The sequence below is a fragment of the Nasonia vitripennis genome, unplaced genomic scaffold (genome assembly GCF_009193385.2).
Source record: "Nasonia vitripennis strain AsymCx unplaced genomic scaffold, Nvit_psr_1.1 unplaced0148, whole genome shotgun sequence".
Taxonomy (NCBI): Eukaryota; Metazoa; Arthropoda; class Insecta; order Hymenoptera; family Pteromalidae; genus Nasonia; species Nasonia vitripennis.
In genome coordinates this window covers 226190-248322 of record NW_022279927.1, presented here as the reverse complement: position 1 = coordinate 248322, position 22133 = coordinate 226190, and the positions used below count along the sequence as shown (strand labels likewise).

Here is a 22133-nt window from a genome sequence, read left to right as displayed (position 1 = left end):
ACATTAGTTTTTAATTTCTCATACAATTCGTCATCGCATTTTAGATTAATTGAATTAAGAGCATTTCAAGTGAACTTGAGTTTTACAACTGAACTTGGCGATTCATTAATTTGAATTTGGATTTGACAGTGGAACTTAGCGATTATTACTTGGGTTTTACAACTGAACTTGGGATTTTGTATAAACGCTTTAGATTAGTCTTAAAATTTTTCTATTGTTTAGGAACATTGTTTTATCCAGACTCTTTGTGAAGAAGTCTGCTAGATTACATTTTGAGTCAACTTTTGCAATGTCGATTTAGCCCATTTCGTAACTTTCGTTTATATAATGATATTGCACTTCGATGTGCTTTGAATTTGGAGTAAAATTTCCGAATTTAGCGATCGCGATTGCTCATGAATTATCTTCGTATATAGTTGTAGGATCATATAAATCTATATCGAAAGATTCAGTTAACAAGTTTCTTATAAACAATATTTCAGAGACTGCTTCGGATAAAGCAACGTACTCTGCAAATGTCGAACATTTTGTTACCGCACCTTGTTTGTGGGTTTTCTAAAAGATTACATTTCCAAATAATGTAATTACGTATCCAGTTGTGGATTTTCTATCTATATTGTCACCTGCGAAATCGGAATCTACTATACAATCTAGTATTTCCCTTTTTACATTATCACAATATGTTAGTTTTAAGTGTTTAGTCTTGTACAAATATTTTAAGACTCGCATTGCATACTTATAGTGAGTTTGAACAAAGCAACTTCGATATCGACTTAAATAATTTACGCTGTATGATATATTTGGCCTTGTGCCTGAGCTTATATATAATAATTAGCCAATCAGATTTCTATACTTAATTGTTTCATCAATTTCGCTGGCTTGACCTAATTTTAAGTTTGTCTCTATTGGAGTATCATATAGTTTGGCATTTTCTAGATTGTATTTAGCAGCTAAAGATTCAATATACTTAGTCTGACTCAAAGTCAATTTATCTCTATTATCACTGTAATCAATATCAATACCAATCTATTGACTAACTTTTCCCATATCTTTCATTGCAAATATTTTCATTAGACTAGATTTTACTTGTTTTATTTTGTTTTTATCTTTGCAGCAAATTAAAAGATCATCTACAAAGACTAGTATGTATATTGTATCTTTGGTTGTATTATGTATAAATAAACAATAATCATAATTACTTCTAACAAAGTTTAAACTTTCCATAAATTTATTAAAGCAATTATACCAAGCTCTTGGGCTTTCTCTGATCCCATAGAGTGCCTTATGCAATTTGCAAACTTTATTGTCTCCTGTTTCATAACCTTTAAGTTTATTGATATATACTTCTGTTTTAACATAGCCACTCAGAAAGGCTGTTTCTACATCCATTTGTTCTATGTACAAATTATTTTTGCAGCTGTATGACAATAACATTATCAAAGTTTGCATTTTACTTACAGTTGAATAGACATTATCAACGTATTCTTTTTGTTGGAAACCTCTAGCAACTAGTCTTGCTTTACATACATTATTGTTTTTTCTTTTAAAAACCCATTTAACATCAATGACCTTTTTATCTTTTGGTCTTTCAACAATTTGCCAAGTATTATTTTTCTTTAGACTATTAATTTCGGAGTCCATCGCAATTTTCCATTGTTTATATTCATTTGAGTTTAACGCCTCCTCAAATGTATTCGGTACATTTGCATCAATGTGATTTACATTAATGAAATGAGTTACTGGATTTCCATATCTGTTTATAGGAAATTTCTTTCTATTGGATTTTCTTTGCACTTTTAAACTTGAATTATCATTTTCGGCAATAGCAGAATTTAATTCGTTAGCTCTACTTTCCCCGAAGGTCTGAGTAGAGATAAGAGATTTAGTTCAATTTGAATTTACATCATATTTATTAATTTCGGATTCATTTTCCAATATCTCATTTTCTACCTTTATAGATTTGTTATCTTCCTAATCTCTGTCTTTTTCATCATCAAGTTTTTATAAGCAAATAATTTTAGTATTTTCTTCAACTACTTGTACATGTCTAGCATGAATAACTCTGCCGCTGACTATAACTTTATAGCCATTTTCTACATAACCTACTAGTACTCCTAATTGGGCTTTATCATCCCATTTGCTTTTTCGCAACGCTTCTGGAACTCTTACAAAGACTTGACTTCCATAAATTTTCAAATTTTCTACGTTTGTTACAAAAGAATATTTCATAAGGAGTTTTGTTCTCCGCTGTATTGGCAATTGTACGATTTTTGAGATAAGCAACAATTTTCATAATCTCTGGCCAATATCGCCTGTGTATTTTTGCTTCCCGCATCAAGCATCTACCTATATCCATAGCTGACCTATTGTATCTTTCCGCTACTCCATTCAGTTGATGGACGTACTGTGGACATGTTACTAGTTCTATACCCTTAGACTATACAAAATCATAAATCTCACGGTTTAAATATTCTTTACCGTTATCACATTGCAACCTTTTTACCTTTTTATTGAATTTATTTTGTGACGAGACACGAGTCTCGCACATGTAAATACGTGTGAAGGCGGCCGCAATAGACGCGGCATGCGCAGCGAGCGCGCGCGCGCAACGAACGAAAGGCGAATCCGTACGACGCGGATTGAGCGCGCGCGCAACATCCGCAGGACGAGTCCGCATGAGCACGGAGCGCGGCAGCCTGCGAACGACTCAGCGACAACGCGCCAGGCGGCGCAAGCTGTGCACGCGGTGCGCCGTGAACGCACCTATACACATCCGCGCCGCGCGCCTTTATAAGACGGATCGCGCGGCACAACGGGCAGTTCTGCTCGAGCTCCACTCTGGGTAATATCGTGCGAACACGCTACTACAAGGAACAGCGAGAGATAGACCTACGCCAACGAAATCGTTTCGTGAGCCCATGTGACGATTTGGTAGACGAACCGAAACCCGAAACTCCAAAACCCGAAACTTCGAATTGCCATCGTGAGCACACGAGGCAACCAGGAACACCTGAGCGACACCGAGCCTCGTCTACGTGAGCACACGTGGGCGATACCCGGTGCTGCCGTAAAATCCTAACCTACATTCCGACTCATTGCTGTCTCCCTCTGCCACTGTGAGCCCACGGGGTTAAGGGAGTAACAATAGTTCCGCCGGCGATTCGCCCGGTCGTGCGCTCACGTCCTGGTGAAACAAAGGTAAATTCCTAACCAACAAAGGCAGCCTTACGCCGACATATCACGCTTTATCGTTGTTACACGACACATTCGGATCGGCGTAGCCGTGCGCACATGACTGCACCGTACCAAATGAATTCCTAACCTCAAAATTCGCCACCGACCCGTCATACCGCCACCGAACCGATACACCGCAGCCGCGAACACCGAATCATCCTTGTAACGAAATCGCGTATATATTCTTGTAAAATTGTTAACCGCGTTAGTTTAAACAATTCTACTTGTAAAGGCGAAGTATTTTTAACAAGACGCATAATTGATTTCTGTTTCAGCCGGGATTTAACAACTGATTCTAAATGAATTGCAGACCTGTGTCAGCCATGCTTCGGATGCGCAGTCGCCCTGTTGTTGGCCTGAAGACTCGCCTCTAGGTTGACCTTGTCCTCTACGTAGTTGACGGCCTCGGTAATTTCCTCTATTAAAGCCTCTATTGTAGCCTTTGTTGTAGCCTCGTTGATTACCTCATTGATTTTGGCTGGTGTGAGCACCTCTTCCCCGGTTGCTCTGCTGCTGTGGTCTCGTGCATTGTCTACTGTGGTGACCGGTTTCGCCACATGTATAGCATTTTCCTTTGGTTTGTACCGCAAAGGTACTGACGTCGGTTTTTTTTATCAGACTTTGGTTGAGTCATATTTTTCTCCTTGATCTTTGACTTGACGTAGTCTACTGTTCTTTGATCCTCTGGAATAACATCTATAAAATCTCCGATGTAGCTGTAGCTTGGTGACAAGGCTCTGATTAGACATCTCAACTTTTCAGTATCTTCTAGTTTACCGCCAGCCATTTTGAACTCGTTTGTAACTTTCTCGAATTCTACAAAAAAATCTTCAACTGATTTATAGTTATTCAGTTTAATTTCCTCAATTTTACTGCTGCATATTATTTGCAGGGCTGTAGACTGTGACAGATACATCTTATCGAATTGTTGTATCATTTCAAGAGCCGTTATGCATTCACTAACATACTCTAATTGTTTATCCGAAATTGAACTTATTATTGTTCTTGCTTTGAGGTCAATCTTTTTATATTGGGCCTTGTCCTTTTTTTCATCTTCCGTCATTTCTCCGATTGCTGGATCTGTACACTCTTTGTATTCTAATAGGATCATTAGTCTCATTTTCTAGTTTGTATAATTTACACCATCAAACACTGTTTTCTATCGTTGACAGACGTTTTGACATGAAAATTCGAATTTCAATACTTCGCAAGTATATACATTTTTCGAGAAATTTTCTCCTTTTATTTCACTGCTCAATTTTTCACTGTGCGATTCACTTTGTTATCAATAACCGTTAACTTCTTTTCCACGTGGCTTTTCTTCTAACCTCACTTTTTATACGTATTTCTATACCTCCCCGAAGGTTGGTATAGGAATAAATTCAAACATACTAACCACGGACTGCTACCATGTTGGAGTGGTGGATATATAAAGACACTGTGGGGTTAATAATAATTGTAAATATATTGTTGAAAGTAAGTGACATAAGCCACGAGTCGGCAGTACATCCGTTCAGCTCGGAGTCTAACAGGCAAGAGAGAGAGAGAGAGAGAGAGAGAGAGAGAGAGAGAGAGAGAGAGAGAGAGAGAGAGAGAGAGAGAGAGAGTATAGTACAGTATGGCATAGTCTGACTCCACGGAGCTGAGTATACAGTATAGTATGCGCTTAGTCTCGTTGCACGAAATCGTCGTCAACCAGTAGATGGCGCGACGAGAACCTTTTTTATCTATTACGACTGTATAAATTTACATATTACAACAAACTGAAATCTAAAACTAAAAAAATTGCTATAAAAAACGCGTCTACAAAATCTAAAATTATGTTATACTATAAACTACGACGATGACCTTTGTAAGATTAATATCTTCTGAGTAGAAGCAACGGTACAGATGTATAGAACACACACACACGCGCATTTATACGAACGATTTCCAAAAACATATTTTTTGACTATAAATACATTAAACACACCCTCTACACTTTTCACACAAACTTCAAAGATAACTATTACAAGGCTTCCTTGGATAGGAAGCAAAACTTAATTTTGTTAGATTTAAGATAAAGCCTCTTTGAGAAATAGTTCTAAATTGAGCTTAGTTATAAAATATAATAATTAGCACTACATTAGCACTATATAATATTTTACGATTTCAGGTAATTGAATCTATATCACCTGCATCTGGTTGTGTAATAGCACATGTTCAACAACCCACTTTGAATGAAGCTTATTCTGCCATCACAAAAGCATATGATGCATGGCCGACGTGGGCTGCACTGACACCGCCTGAAAGAGGGGAAATAGTCCGTCAAATTGGAGTTGAACTTCGAAAGAATAAAATAAATCTTGGAAAATTAATTTCTTTGGAGATGGGTATGAAATAATTATTATAATATGCATAAGGAAGTAGATATGTCAAAATGTTACAACGTTTTTTTGAAATACTGTGTGTGATAGAGCTAGTTTTGTCATTACTCGAACTACAAATTAATTGACACTTTCACTAACAAACCCTATGCGAATTTCTTATACTGCTAATCTTGCCTCTTTATCGGAATCCTACGTAAATACTTTTTATAATCATTTGAGAACTCACCTGAGATCGCATGTGAAATTTTGCAATATGGTAGACTATAGCGTTTTTGGCAGTGCTGCCAAAGCTTTCGTAGTAGCTAGCGTGTTAATGAAAGTGGATTTATGTTTGCAGTATTGCCTAAAATTCTACTGTTTATGTAAATGCTTGCGAGTACGATTAATTCTAGATGTAATCTCACGGGAGTCTCAAAGTCAGATTTTACCGACTAAGTCAATATTGCGCTTACACAGTAAAAAAATACTCGAAACTTAAGGAATACAATAAATTATGTAATATTAAGACAAAGTTGCTCTTTGTCTTAGAGTATCTAGCCTATGAGAAGTTTTAAATAAAAATACTAAAACATAATCAAACAGCATTTGAACAAAAACCATTAGCTGTAGCATGCGCATGTACAATTGCGTCAAACTTTGTACAGAGGTGGATAGTATTTAAAAAAGTACAACTATGTCTAGATTTTTTATTGTTCGAAAATATAAAAAAAAACTTTTACCATCATCCAAGCAAAGTCGAACAGGTGTTTTCTGACTCTGGCCGTTACTATTTATCAAAGCGATGACTGCACATATATTGTGAGCATCGATCTCGTGGCAGCTGATGGTACTTTTAAAATGCCGCCTGCCAGGGGTGTTTTGATCATGATAAAATAATTAAAAGTGCTGCTATGATTCCTGTATGTGTTTTTGACCATTAGTAGTAATAATAAAAGTGCAATCAGTATAATAATAATCTAAAATGAGCGTTAGAACTCGAAGTGAGTTCCGATAAGGAAAGGGTTGAGTGAGTGAAGATTTTTTAAATAAAAACTCACGATTTCGCGTTAAACAAAAAAGCACTTGCTATGGCTTACAAACCCTGATAGAATAGAGGTCTCCGGTGCTACTCAGCGCAAATCGCCACAGCTACTTCCTTGCCAGTGCTGGACGTGGCCTGCGTCCGGAATGAAACAATTTTCTTTTGCCTGTGGAGGAATGTGGCGGCGGGACAGGGCTGCGGAGGAGATTTTGAAAGCACCAGGGCAGATGGCACCGGCACTCGATGAGTCGATGCGAATGGTGCTGGCGCTGCATCATCCTGTGTGGAAGGCCCTGCCTCGGGCAATGATTGCGTGGCGTGCGCGGGTGATGGTTTTGTCTGCACTGATGGCGTGGCTCCTGGAGGTGCCTGCGCGTCTGGCGCGGCTGCTAGAGGTGTCTGCGCGTCTGCCGCGGCTACTGAAAGGGCCTGCAATTTGGAGTCTTGAGCGACGAGCAGGTGCAGCAGGCCTGCGTTGTTGCGCTGGTCTTGAGCAAGAGTCGTGAGGTCCATGCATGATGGCATCTTGATCGCTTCGACTCTGGAGAGGGCATCTGCATCGGTGTTGTCAAGGCCCTTGACATAGGCTAGGGTGATCTAGTACTACAGCAGATAGTCAAGCTATCTAGATTGGCGAAGTGACGCTTTCTCTAGAGGCTGCTGAGCTGCGAGTGACAGAAGCATGTGGTTTGTCAGCAGCGTAAACGGGCGCCCCTCGAGGATGCTGTTGAAGTGCTTGACTAAAGCGAAGGCGGCGAGAAGCTCCCTATCATAGGTTCTGTATCGTCTCTCAGTGTCCGAGAACTTCTTAGAGGTCGTCGTGATCGTATCGCCCCAGGGCTGCACCGATGGCAACGTCGGAAGCGTCCGTGAAAAGCCAAAGAAGGGCGTCGCTGCGCAGAAAAATTGTCATCATTGCGTCAGCGAGCGCTTTCTTTGTGGCGATGAAGGCGTAGGGCTTCTTTGGTCCAGGTGAGAGGCGAGGGTTTCTTCCTCTGTGGTAAGAGCTTCTGCATGTCGTTGAGAGACGTGAGCAAGCTTGCATCTTTAGGAATATTAGGAATACAGCGCCTGTAGCAATTTACAAGCCCAAGAAAGTGCCGAAGTTGAGACAAGTCTGCTGGTTGCGGGAACGCCTGGATAGCCTCGACTTTGCCTGCTGGTGGTTTGCAGCCGTCTGCGGAGATGACGTATCTGAGGTAGGTTTCCTCGCTCTTGGCCAGCGTACACTTATTCTGGTTAATACGGATGTGTGCTCTCGGAGAGTCGCGAAAAGTGTCTTAAGGTGGTCCAGATGTTGTTCTCTCCCATAGGAGGTAACGATAATGTAATCTAAATACGCCTGAGCAAAAGGCAGATCTCGCAGCAGGCGATCCATTGCTCTTTGAAGCGACTGCGTAGCGTTGGGCCAAATGAATGAACAAAGGCCCATGAATGATCTGGTAAACTCAACCAAGCCGAATGGCGTAATAATAACCGTTTTGTGTGCATCTTCTGGCGCGATTGGTACTTCATAAAAAGCCTTTTTCAGGTCCATGACTAAGAAGGTATCGCCACGAAGTTCAAGCAACAGATCTTCGATGACTGGCAGAGGGTATTTATTGGGTACAATACGGCTGTTGAACTGAATTGATTTTTTTCTTCTTCAACTCACGGTAAATATGTTCCAGAAACAGTTTCCAATACACCTCAATTTTTTCATATTTTTTAATTACTTTTTATCAAATTGGTAGGGAGCCAAAGATGTCAATTTTGGCAATTTTTGTGTTCGACTACAACACCCATGATAATTATTTAGACGTATAGCATGAGTTTGCATTCACATCAGTGTTGGAGTCGAAATCAGTTTTTCAGTTAAGGTCGATTCAACTTTAAATATCTTTTCACAATCACAAAAGAAATTTATATGCAAAATATGAGCTCTCTAGACCTGTTGGTTTTCGAATGAGAAAAAATGCAAAAATGGAGAAACAGGTCTCGGTCTCAAAATCTCTCACAACTGTTAAAAGTCAAAATTCTAATTACCTAAAACCTTGCCAAAAAAGCCAAAACATTTATCACTTTCTCCGTGTAAAAATATGCTAGAAACTAGAAATACAATGTGCTAGAGATAGTAGTTTCTGCGTAACTGGCTATAAGTAAAATTTGACCTGCTCAATTAAAAAATTCGCATGAGCCTGGATGTGAAAATATGAACGAAAACAGTTTAAAAATCAGAATCATCTAGGTTACATATTTCTAGGTAACATAGGAAGTGGCAGTGTCATATTTTAGTTGTCTAGTAGCCTTTTTACTATTCAAAAAGCATTGTATAATGGTGAATTTTTCTTTAAATTCACCTCTCAACCTCACCGAAGGCGACTTTGGGCACAGAGACACAGTATATCTTCAAACTCTTTATTCTTTTAATTGAACTTCTCACTGACATTTCAAAAAAAAAAAAACTAAATAATATTCACACACTTTATTACTACTTCAAATAGGGTTAGGGTGCCACTTTTCAATACACATGTTATAATACTACACACTCTTGGATATGATTAATTTTTACTAAAATTTCTTGCTAGTTATATTTTATCTGTTATCAAGGTTTCCACATTTCATTTTAAACACCTTAAACATTTCTACCAGGGTTATGCGTTATGACTGTTTTGAGGGTTATGAATTTAAAGCGCGGTTCTGATCTCGTTGCCTAGGCAACCAACCAGCAACTAATCAGAATCACGTATTAAATGCTTCACAACAAAGGCCATCATTTTTTTAAGAGAGATGTTTGCTTATAGAAATAAATTGCGTCACTTGGATCATCGCCAACAAAATAATCATGAAACTTGATTTAATTGTTACAAATATTTCTACCGAAGTTGAGAAATCGTAAATATATTATATCTCTTACAAAAATTAACTTAATTATCCACTGACTTTGAAAAATTACGACCGAGTGTATGATTTATGTTATAATTTTTTGCAAGAGACAATTTCTAGAGGAACAATTTTCTCTTACGGTGACTTTCTTTATTTTGATGTTTGTTACCTCTGTGATTTTTTTAGGAATGCTCCAAGCAATTCATAAGCTTTGTCACAGGCTTTAAATATGAATTTTAATCATTTTAGCACAAATTTATGGATATCTTTATTTTTAGCCAAAGATACAGGGTCTCTTCCATTCTAGGACGCAAACGGGAACTTTTGCACTATAAAAAGGTATCGCCATGAATTTTTTGGTGGTCGTAGTCCGGATCGAACTCTTACTTTCACCAAGATAAGGTTTCAATGGCTTATAAGATAGGTATAGCATATATGACTTTATATATATTTATATATATATATATATACACACACACACATATATATATATATATATATATATATATATATATATATATATATATATATATATATGTATGTATATATATATAGCGGCGAGTGCAGCTCGCCGTGCATTTTGTATACGTGAGTGACTTAGCTGCATTGTACGGAGTCGTCATTGCACCGACGGCGAATGTCCGTGGGCGTTCTAGCGTCATCGAGAGTTTAGCTCAAATGTATTTGAGTCAACTTCGGCCGTAATTGTATATGGGTCTATGTGTGGAAAAGACAATTTCGCCGTGATGCCTTCCACCGCAGACAACAATATGTGTCTCCTATTGGCGACGTCGCCAACCTTGAAAGTTGGTATTAGTCGGCGGGCATCGAAAAATGATCTTGCGACTCGCCGGACAGGGCCTTTGCACGATCGTGCAGAGCTGGCAGCTTGGCAAAGTAGTTTCGCCACGTTCCTACAGCCTCCTACTGTGCAGCCTCTTGATCTTCTTTTTGTCTAAAAGATGCCGGCATTTTTGGCTGCTTGCCGAAATTAATCATCGCAAGAAAAGCCCCCGTAGATTCATGCACTGCGGTGTTGAGGGAAAACGCTATCTCGTTGAGGTATTCGTTCCATGCTCGATGATTATTTTGATTAAACGTGGAAATTTCTTTCTTGACCGTGCGGTTTATTCGCTCCACTAGATTCACCTGCGGGTGGTATGGCGGCGAGTACGAGTGGTGAATTCCTTGCTCTGCCAAGTACTCGTTTATTGTCTTGTTTTTGAATTTGGTATTAGGTATTATTATTCGAGTGAAACACCTCGGGTGCATTGAATCTCAAAATCACTCTCTCCTTTAATGCGGGAAGTATTGCTTTGCCGTTGGCTTTGCAGAGTGGCACGCACTCTATCCATCAAGTAAACGAACCCTGAAAGATAAGTGCGTACTCGTAGCCTTTAGCAGACTTCGACAAAGAGCCCATGATATCTCTGGCTACCCATTGCCAAGGCCTTTACACCACGCGTTTTCCCATGAAACCTGGTGGCGTGCGCTGTTCTACTCTGCTCAGCTGACAGATATTGCATAGCCACCTTAGGCTGCTGTGATCTGTCATGACTTTAAATTTATAAACTTCGATGTACTGGTGAAACTAACGTATGGCGAAAAGCACGGCCAAGAATTCTTGTTCACTGACCGTGTAATTCCTCTCTGTGAGGATGAGTACTCTGCTGGCGAATTCGAGTACTCGGTCTTGTCCGTCTATGCACTGCGTCAACACAACGCTGTATCACTTGCATCGGTTTGTATGACAAACTGCTGAGCGAAGCATGGTCTGTGCAGTACTGGAGCTAAGGCGATAAGAGCTTTTATTGTCTTGAATGCTGATTGCTGTCCATTGCCCCAAATTTACTATTTTCTAACCAATAAATTATTTCGAACATTAATATCTTATTGTTTATTAAGTTATGTACAGTTTTCTTGGTACATATCTAATAGATATTCATGTAATGTCTTACTTAAAGAACTGTCTAGGTGTCTAGAGTGTCGGATGACGAGGGCCGGGTATAGCGCTCCGTAGTTTTTTGCATCTAGATGAGCTCCACGTCCCAGGATCAAGTCTCGGTGTCAAGGGTGGGTGATGACGATGTCTAGATGAAGCTCTCCCTAGTTTTTTGCATCTAGGTGACCTCCATGTACTGGGACCGCGTCTAAGTGTCTACGTGGCCGATGACGATGTCTAGGTGAAACTCTCCGTAGTTTTTTGCATCTAGATGAGCTCCACGTACCGAGAACGCGTCTAGGTGTCTAGGGTGGCCGATGACAATGTCTAGGTACAGCGCTCCGAAGTTTTTTGCATCCAGGTGACCTCCACGTCCCGGGACCGCGTCTCGGTGTCTTTGGTGGCCGATGACATGGCCTCGGTGTACCCCTTTTTTCCGATTTGATGTCAAATCTATCTTATGCTTTTTTTCAGTTTCTCAATATGGCGTTAATATTTTTGTTAGCTTTGTGCATTGTTATACTTGTTCAATTTTTTAATTCTTATTTTCTTATTCGTTTTTAGTTTCGTATAAATTTGATATTTCAACTTTATAATCAAATTTATTTTGTTTATACAATATTCTTTGCCACTCCGCTAGTGTTCCTTCGCGGATTTCCAAACTTCCTTTTCAGTATTGTTACGACGTTGGCATTTTTTGTATATGTTCTTTCTTTTTGTTGCTAACAGGTCAATAGGTGGCATATTTAAAATCACGCACACTGCCATCTTCTGATACTGATTGGTAGACAGAAGCGACACGCAATGCACTTCTCCTATAATCTGTTGACAGCTTTCGTGCGTAGAACTTCAATAACATGATGTCCGCCCATATTGGGGTACCGTGTAACATAATTGATGTAGTTACACTAGCTAGGAGTAACCTTTGACCTTGCGTTGGTCCACCTACATTTGGCATTAGCTGCGATAGTGCAGCACTTTCTTTTGCTGCCTTATTGCTCACCCTTTCGAGATGCTGCTTAAACGTTAGTCTGGTGTCCATGGTTATTCCCAGGTACTTAATGGTAGGCTGGGAGTCTATTTCGTGTCTACCCACTTTTAGTTTTATTTTCTCCCTACTAGATATGATAAGGATAGCCTTCGTTTTATGGGTAGCAAGCTTAAGCCCATTCTGCATCAGCCAATTGTGGATTATACCTACTGCCTTGTTAGCGATTTCCGTCACCTCTTCCTCTTGCTTTGCTACTACCACTACTGCAATGTCATCTGCGAATCCTACAGCCGTTGCAGAGTGGTCTCAAAATCAAAAAATGGGACAAATTCAGTCTTAGATCGAGTATTCAGTAAAATTCATTTTAAAAAATTGAAAACATATCTTGATGTACCTAGAAATGAAATAGGATACCGCTTTTTTTTATTATAAACCCGCGTATAATGTTAAAAAATCGATAAAGTTAATCAAAAATGTAATTATTATTTCCGCAATTTATAAAATCATTGAAAACAAAAAATAACTCTCCAAATAAGTGCAGATATATGTTTTCGATGTATTTTTTTACGCTGAACCCGAATCCGATGTCGGAAATGCAGTAAATAAAAAAACAGCCCCTAAAGTAGGGCCAAAAACGCCCTGATTTCATGTAATATCGACTTATTTTCGAGAGGTGAGTAAAGATACGGGTTTTCGATGTATTTGTCGATTCTGAATTCGAATTTGATGTCGGAAATGCAGTAAATAAAAGAACAGCCCCTAAAGTAGGGCCAAAAACGCCCTGATTTCATGTAATCGACTTATTTTCGAGAGGCGAGTTAACATACGGGTTTTCGATGTACTTTTCGACGCTGAATTCGAAAATGCAATAAATTCACAATCAGCCCATCAAATAGAAAGCTTACTGCTATATTATTTAATAGTTATTTCAGTATGCAGTATTTATTATAATTTTTATTATAACGAATCAATTAAATTAATTTTATGCACTGGTCATTCAATTTTAGGGAATTTGTTGATTTTACAAAAGATTCAGAAAAATTATTTTTTTATAACATTTAATAGAAGACTAAAATATACATTTTTAACATTGCTCATTCTCTGATTCCTCATCTGAATGCTGAGTCCGAACTGTCGAAAATACAATACATACGTGTAAAATTATATATATGCTTAATTAGGCGGTAATATGCTCAATTTTTTACGAGGCTAGTATAGCTTTACATATGTGTATATATTTCTTAAATAATAATTATAGATGTAATCTGAATCTTTTGTAAAATCAACAAATTCCCTAAAATTTAATGCATAAAATTAATTTAATTGATTCGTGATAACAAAAATTATAATAAATACTGCATACTGAAATAACTATTAAATAATTTAGCAGTAAGCTTTCTATTTGATGGGCTGATTATGAATTTATTGCATTTTCGAATTCAGCGTCGAAAAGTACATCGAAAACCCGTATGTTTACTCGCCTCTCGAAAATAAGTCGATATTACATGAAATCAGAGCGTTTTTGGCCCTACTTTAGGGGCTGTTTTTTTAATTACTGCATTTCTGACATCGGATTCGGGTTGATTAGCGTCAAAAAATACACCGAAAACCCGTATTTTTACTCACCTCTCGAAAATAAGTCGATATTATGGAAAACAGGGCGGTTTTTGTCGTATTTTAGGGGCTGATGTTATATTTATTGCATTTCCGGCATCGGATTCGGGTTCAGCGTAAAAAAATACATCGAAAACATATATCTGCACTTATTTGGAGAGTTAGTTTTTGTTTTCAATCATTTTATAAATTGCGGAAATAATAATTACATTTTTGATTAACTTTATCGATTTTTTAACCTTATACGCGGGTTTATAATAAAAAAAGGCGGTATCCTATTTCATTCCTAGGTACATCAAGATATGTTTTCAATTTTTTAAAATGAATTTTACTGAATACTCGATCTAAGACTGAATTTGTCCCATTTTTTTGATTTTGAGACCACTGTGTGTTGCACCTTCGGGTAGCTCTAGCCCAAGTACTCTATCGTACCTAATGTCCCACAATGATGGACAAAGCACTGACCCTTGTGGGACTTCTCCGGTTACTTTATAGATTTTCATGCTGTTCTCTGTGTCATACAATAGAGTTCTATCTTTTAGGTAGTCAGACATAATCCTTCTTATATATGCGGGTACCTCTTTTTCCCATAGTGCCTCGTGTATCTTACCCCAGCTGGCTGAGTTAAATGCTTGTTATATGTTGAAATTTTTAACATCTAGTGTAACAATAACACAGTACTACTTTTTGGCTCTGCCTTTTCATCTGTTCCCTTCTATTGCAGTTCTAGTGGTGTTGACTTCTAAGATTACAGCGTCAAAAGTAGAGCATTTTTTCCTAAAGCTGTATTGATATTCCGCTAGCATCCTTTATTCCTTTGTTTCGAGCGTCTACTACTTCTTGCCCTCTACCAGTCTTGTAATATTTTTTCCCAGTCTTGGTATATTTTTCTCAGTCCGCAGTTCCCGTCTTCTGGATCGATGACACTTGCTGCGGGCAGCGTCTATTTCTTGTTGGGTAATAGCTAGGCTAATATTATCACCTGCTCTACCTAATATCATTTGCAGATCCGAACAGCTGTATTTATTCTAGAGCCAGCAAAAATGTCTCCTTGTCATAATCCTTTATTTCCCAAATGCTTCTTTTAGTTCTTCTACTCCCGTTGTATTTCCATTTTGGTTTACTTATTTCCATTATTATTGCTTGCTGGTCACTATTTGTGTAATGATCGCTCACCGTGCACGATCTAACTAAGCCAATCAGGTAGTTGCTAACAAACCCTGCGTTTTCTCTTTGAAATGTGTAAGACCATCCTCTTTCGTTCGTCCTTTGGTTGCCCCACTTTACTGCCCTGGCGTTAAAATCGCCTCCCATGAGTACCAGTTTTCTCCATACAGCACCCTGTACTAGCCGGTCTAACAGTTGTCTGAATTGTTCCATCGGCGCGTTAAAAGAAGCATAGCAGCTGTAAATGTGTACGCCTGCGACCTTAGCGCGCATGAATCCTTCATTACGTCTTTTTATTTTTTCCTGGAAAGTAGCGTCTCCGCATTTCGATATCGACTTTATCAGTACTGTCCATATCCCACGATGGTTCGTCCAGGTATCTGTATTGTTCACAGACGATGGCTATATCAATCTTTGTCTCACGGACATACTGGCTCAGTAGATCCTGTGCAGTCGCGCAGTGGTTTATATTTAACTGCACTATTTTCATTTTTTTCGTCTGTCAATGGCTTCTACTGCAACTCGGTAAACTGGACATGCGTAGCTACCGGTTGCATGGTCACTCTTCCCACCTGTACCTCCTTTGCAGAGTACGCAGTTGGGTTAATTCTCACACTCTTCCGCTTTGTGCCCATCTCTTCCACATTTTAAGCCAAGCTTACTTCTTTTTTCAGTTACTGTGCAATTTCTGTCGATATGGCCAATACTTAAACATTTATAACACCTAAGCGGCTTGTTTTGCGGTTAGCCTCCCAGATCCTACAGTTGACCCATCCTATTCTGCTCTTTTGTAGCTTAGTGATCTTAGCTGCTATCTGAGCTGGTACCTGTATCAGTGCAATCTGCGTGTCACCGTACGTCTTTCGCAGAAATTTTATCGTAGAGTTTTCTATGATGTTCTCTTTGCCAAATTCCTTCTAAATTGTTTCTAGTACCTCCTTTTTTGAGGTTAGCATGTCTAGATCTCTTAATTCTTGCCGTAGTGCTTCTATTGTAGCGCCTTCCACTAGTACTGCTTCAACCGCTTCTTGAAATCCCGAGGTTTTGCTTTCTTTCGTGCGTTCAAGCTTTATAAGAAGATCACCTGCCACTACGTATTTTATTAACGCTATCTCCCAGCTTGTTAAGTAAAGGAGCCGCTTTCATTTTTGACAAAATGTCTGCATTGCTCTTTTTTTCTGCAGCCTTGATGATTAGAACATTAGGTGTGTGGGGTTATGCCCGCTTTGGTCCGCCCTTGCTTGTCCTTTTCTAGTTTGTAGCGCCAGGGACAGTTTTATTCTCTTTGCTTGCCTTTTTTTCTTTTTCTTTGACTTCCTTGTGACGCTCTTTGACTTTTTGCCACGCTGCCTTTTTAGGTTGATCGTCCTCTGCTTTATTTCATCTATTTTTATTTTGCGGAGTAGTTTGAACTTCTTCTGTTGTACTCCCCTTAAGAGATTTAAAACTTAGGATTGTCTTGTTTTCCCTTCTCTGAGTTTCCAGGCGTTGGCTTTGCTGTAAGTTATCATCTGCCATCCGGAGATACTACAGCTTGCCCCCATGCTCCGGGCAAGATCCTTAATCTGTTTGTGCACATTGTTCCTATTTTTGACATAGTCGATTAATTCCTTGATTTTGCTGCCAAGGCAGTCTAAGTGCGCATTCTTTCGCGATACGCGAATAGCTCTTTTATCGTTGTCTGCATTTATCCCCGATTCCATTGTAACAGTGCACACGCACACGTCGAAAGCGGCACGCACACAGCGCACTCAAGCGCGCAAGCGACGCTTACGCAGACACACACACCATATCACACGCGCTCTACGAGACGCATGCCGAGGCAAAGGAGTCGCTCGCGAAGTATAACATAAGGACAGGTAAGCGAGAGAGAGAGAGAGAGAGAGAGAGAGAGAGAGAGAGAGAGAGAGATATATAAAGAGAGAAGGTATAGTACGACACGGGAGTCAACACTATACCCGAGACGGCGTTAATTCACCAAATAAGAGTGAGAACGACATATCCCGAAGGACCAGAAGAGGGAAGCCGGACACGAGGCAGCCAAGTCAAGGCTCTCTTACGTTCTAGCCTCGACATCAAGCTGAGGTGCCCGACGCTCTTGACGAGGCGAGCAGCGAACGGTGCCGGACAACTATACGGCTACCCAGGGAATCCTAACTTATCAGGGAGACCATCAATCCGACCGAGGGAGAAGGCACAGCCATGGCCAGAAAGTTCTGGATGGCGTCAGAGCGAGAAGAACCAGGGCGCAACCATCTCGACAAGATATCTCTCTCTCTCTCTCTCTCTCTCTCTCTCTCTCTCTCTCTCTCTCTCTCTCGCGAAAAGCACATAGCACAGACAGCGCACTCAGACACTGTAGCCAGGTTAATCTAGAGTCGCGTTTAGCATCAGCGCCACTGGCAGCAAATGACCTCGGTAAGCGTCTGGTATTTACCACACAGACACGAATACACGCGACCCGGACCAAGCGACGGCCGGAAAAATCTTCGCACGCTTTGGCACAAAATCCATTTCCACTAGGGAACTCTGTCAATACCAATAAACACCAATGTAATTTCGTTTTTTAATTTTAAATTTGCGAAAAAAAGTTATATTAAATTTTTCTAGTTTTTCTATTTTAATATAAAGCGTACATATTAAACATTTACTTATTAAGTGCGCGAAATTAAAGTTCGCAAATTATTATCGATTATAAGTATAATAAAAATAATTATTTTTTTGGTATAGGAAAAATATTTTCGGAGGGGATCGGAGAAGTACAAGAATACATAGATATTTGTGATTATGCAGTTGGTTTATCAAGGATGATTCCTGGAAAATTGCTTCCTTCAGAACGAAGAGACCACACCTTATTAGAAAAATGGAACCCTCTAGGCGCTATAGGAGTTATAACTGCATTTAATTTTCCCGTCGCTGTAAGAAGAAAAAATATTGTCTTACACACACACACACACATACATACACACACACACACACACACACATATATATATATATATATATATATATATATATATATATATATATATATATATATATATATATTATATATATATATATATATATATATATATATATATATATATATATATATATATTATATATATATATATATATATATAGTGTGTGTCTATGTGTGTACACGCATTTAGAATTCATTATCTCTTCTTCAATCCGCTTCTGTTGAAGTATTTATAAAATGTTATCATTTACTTATCTTACTCATGATATTTGTTTAACTTTTTTTATTAGGTCTTTGGTTGGAACAGTGCTATTGCTATGATATGTGGAAATACGTCTATATGGAAATGTTCTCCGACTACTCCTTTAACAGCGATTGCGGTAACCAAAATTGTATCAAAAGTTTTACAACGAAATGGCATTCCAGCATCCATCGCTACTCTGCTTACGGGTGACGCAGACATCGGGGATATACTAGTTACAGACAAAAGGTAAATAAAAACTTGCGAAATATATTTAGATAATAAGAGATGTTACCCAGGTCTATGCTGTTAGATCAACTTTTAAGCTTTTTCAAATTATTTTTGTAAAGAAAGTTTCATCTATCAACTCTTCTCTGTTAGCTAGGTCAAATTTTACCTAATTTTCAAACCACGCCGCACGTAAAGCTCGTACTTTATCCCCGCTGAAATGCGTCGTGTATGCCCGATATCTACTCTAGCCCTTTAACACCAGCACATTATGCCATCTAATTTGGCTCGGGTACAAAGCGCATGTCACTGGGAGACTAGAATAAGGTTAGGGAGTACATACGTAGCACTTTTTTCTCTTTTTGGCGAGAATCAAATACGAGCTTTACGGCATTGTGGTAGAAAGTTGAATATATCGCTGAATGTCATCTCAGTAATGACTGAAACCAATGATTTTTCTTCTCTGTCGGTGCATTAATAGTACATTGTACACCAAGGGGCGAAAATGGGCTTTTCCAAGCGAGGATGATGTTTGAGCAGAAAATTTTGGAAAATTTTGAAAATTTTGGAAATTGTTTTAAAAGTTTTTAAGGATTTAAAGCTTTAGTAAGGAGATGAAAAAAAAAAATAAATCAAGCGGAGCGAAAATGGTCGTTTTCGACCCTAGCCCCCTCTTGATTTCCGATTCTCAAATTATTGTACGCTCGTTCTACCTTATAGGGAGCGAAAATGGATTAATTTATACATGTATTATGACCAAGGCTGTTACAATGCCGCTACCCTAAGCGGGTCTTGGGCGTTGTCGTCCAGATCGGACGGGTGGGTGCCTATCACCACTACACAGCGCGTCCTTAGGTTGCGGATAGAGGAACAGCTCCTGAGAAAGAGGTTAGCTGCGAATAAATTGAATAAGCAGCCGCGGACAGCCGATAGGAACAGGCGTGGGTGTGATGAGCCCACACTGTCGAACGCATTTATCTAGAAACACTACGTAAGCACCACAACAACAAAAACACTTCACATTATCTCTTATCTCTCAATCTATCTCTTTCATCACACATTACAAAAATGGTCAAAAATCCTGCTGCCGAGGAGGATGCGGGAGCGATTACAACTACCCCGAAAGGGGATGTGTAGAATGATTCGTCACCTGGTCTTACGCGGTAACGATGCCAGCGAAGGCGCGCTGCCTTGCAGGGGGGCGTTAGGATGCGTAATGAAACCGTAGTGTGTCTGACGACGAATTGACACTATCCTCGTCAAAGTCGGAAAGCTCTCATACTTAGTTCTAGAGAGGTATGGGGGTTATCACCTCTAGAACGGTGGACTCACTTGCGATCGGAACAGGATCCGAAGCGCGCGGGTTTAACATAACATCATGGCTCAAAAAAATCAAATCCGAACCAAAAGGGACTTAAGGGTCGGAACTTGGAATGTTCGCAGTCTATACAGAGCAGGTGCGTTTAAAGAACTCGTAAAGGAAGCTGATAGGTACAATCTAGATTTGGTAGCAATACAGGAATCGCGGTGGCCAGATGGCGGAGTACTAGCATCGGGTAACTACACGTACCTGTATGGGGCCGGGAGTGGGGGATCTCTAGGCACCGGATTTCTCGTAAGCAAAAGCATCATACATCCGGTTAAAAGTTTCAAATCCGTCAATGATAGGCTCTCGTACATCATTATCGAAGGGGAATGGTATAGATATGTATTTATTAATGTACACTGTCCTACGGAGGACAAAGAAGAAGAAGCTAAGGATCTCTATTACGAAACTTTAGAGCAGTTCGCGTCTTACGACACAAGAATAGTATTAGGCGATTTCAATGCTAAAATAGGTAGGGAGGAAATGTTTAGGCCTACTATAGGTAAGGAAAGCCTGCACGAAGCCAGCAATGATAACGGTATTAGGGTCATAAATTTCGCGGCGGCAAAAGATCTTATAATCAAAACTACGTGTTTTAAGCACAAGAACATACACAAGGCAACGTGGACATCGCCGGACGGGGCCACACAGAACCAAATTGATCATTTCCTCATTGAAAAAAGACGACATACTAATGTTCTTGACGTAAGGGCTTACAGAGGGGCAGATAGCGACTCGGACCACTTCCTAGTAGTAGCCAAATTAAGAGCTAGACTAGTAGCGAATCAAAATAGTAAGCGAGCAAACAAGGTAGAAAGCTTCGATATTGAGAAACTACGAGATAGAACAGAGCGAATTAGGTACCAGATAGAAATTAATAACAGGTTTCAGGCACTTGAAGAAGCAAACACATCGCCGGTGGGGAATGAGGAACCGAATAGCTTATGGGGGGACATCGAAAAAACGGTAAAAGAGGCCGCGAACAAAGTACTGGATAAAAAGAAAAAGCCAAAGAGCAAACCATGGTTTGACGAAAAGTGCGAACTCTGGTTTGAAAGGCGCAAAAAGGCTAAATTAGATAGCTTATAAAATAGAAGCGATAGGACCGTAAAAGAGTATTCTAACGTAAGGAAACAGACTAGCGCGATCTACAGAAATAAGAAGCGGGAGTATCAAAAGAATCTTATTAGGAGAATAGAAACTAACAGTAAGGAAAATAACCTCCGCGAAATGTACAGAGGGATTAACGCCATCAGAAAGGGTTTTAGGAGTAAAGCGCAATTGATGAAGGACGAAAACGGGGACCTCGTAACAAATGACAACGAATTACTTTCGCTGTGGAAAAATTATTTCGATAAATTATTAAATGTGCACGAAAATAGCAAAGAATTAGGGGACGAAATTCACACTGCTGAACCCCACGTGGAAGAACCGAGCTACCAAGAAGTAGAGGCCGCGATTAAAAAACTAAAAAACAATAAAGCCGCGGGAAATGACTCTATACCAGCTGAGTTACTCAAATATGGGGGCGTCAAACTCACTTTCAAAATCTATAAACTAGTATGTGCCATCTGGAAAAATGAAACAATACCCGAAAATTGGAAGGAATCTATCATTATACCGATTTTTAAAAAGGGGGATAAGACAGACTGCAATAACTATAGGGGTATTTCACTTTTAGCAACGTGCTACAAAGTTCTGTCAAACGTAATACAAGCTAGACTCACTCCATTCGCGGAAGATATAGTAGGAGATTATCAGTGCGGATTTCGGCGCAACAGATCGACGAGCGATCAAATGTTTACCATAAGAAAGTTGTTAGAGAAAAAGTGGGAATTTTGCGAAACCATACACCAACTATTTATAGATTTTAAAAAAGCGTACGACTCTATTAAGCGAAGCAAAATGTATCAAATTCTAGTACTTCTCGGTGTACCGAAAAAACTCGTGAGATTAATTCAAATATGTCTGAACGGAAGCACGGGAAAGGTCCGAGTAGGCGGTAATGTATCAGAACCCTTCATGATACGCGATGGTTTAAAACAAGGGGATGGGTTCTCTACGGTGCTGTTCAACTTAACGTTAGAGTATGTCGTTAGAAAAATGCAGGTTAGCCAGCTGGGCGCAACGC

General features: G+C 39.4%; 1 protein-coding gene across 3 annotated transcripts in view; it reads left to right on the top strand.

The window, feature by feature from the left end:
• LOC100499205 (aldehyde dehydrogenase family 7-like) overlaps positions 1 to 22133 on the top strand; it is a 263537-nt gene that overhangs the window by 54798 nt on the left and 186606 nt on the right. For all 3 annotated transcript variants that reach the window (XM_031933317.2, NM_001193319.1, XM_031933316.2), the window contains 3 exon segments: positions 5390 to 5606; positions 17934 to 18121; positions 18458 to 18657. In XM_031933317.2, coding sequence (XP_031789177.1) covers positions 5390 to 5606; positions 17934 to 18121; positions 18458 to 18657 — 605 coding nt within the window.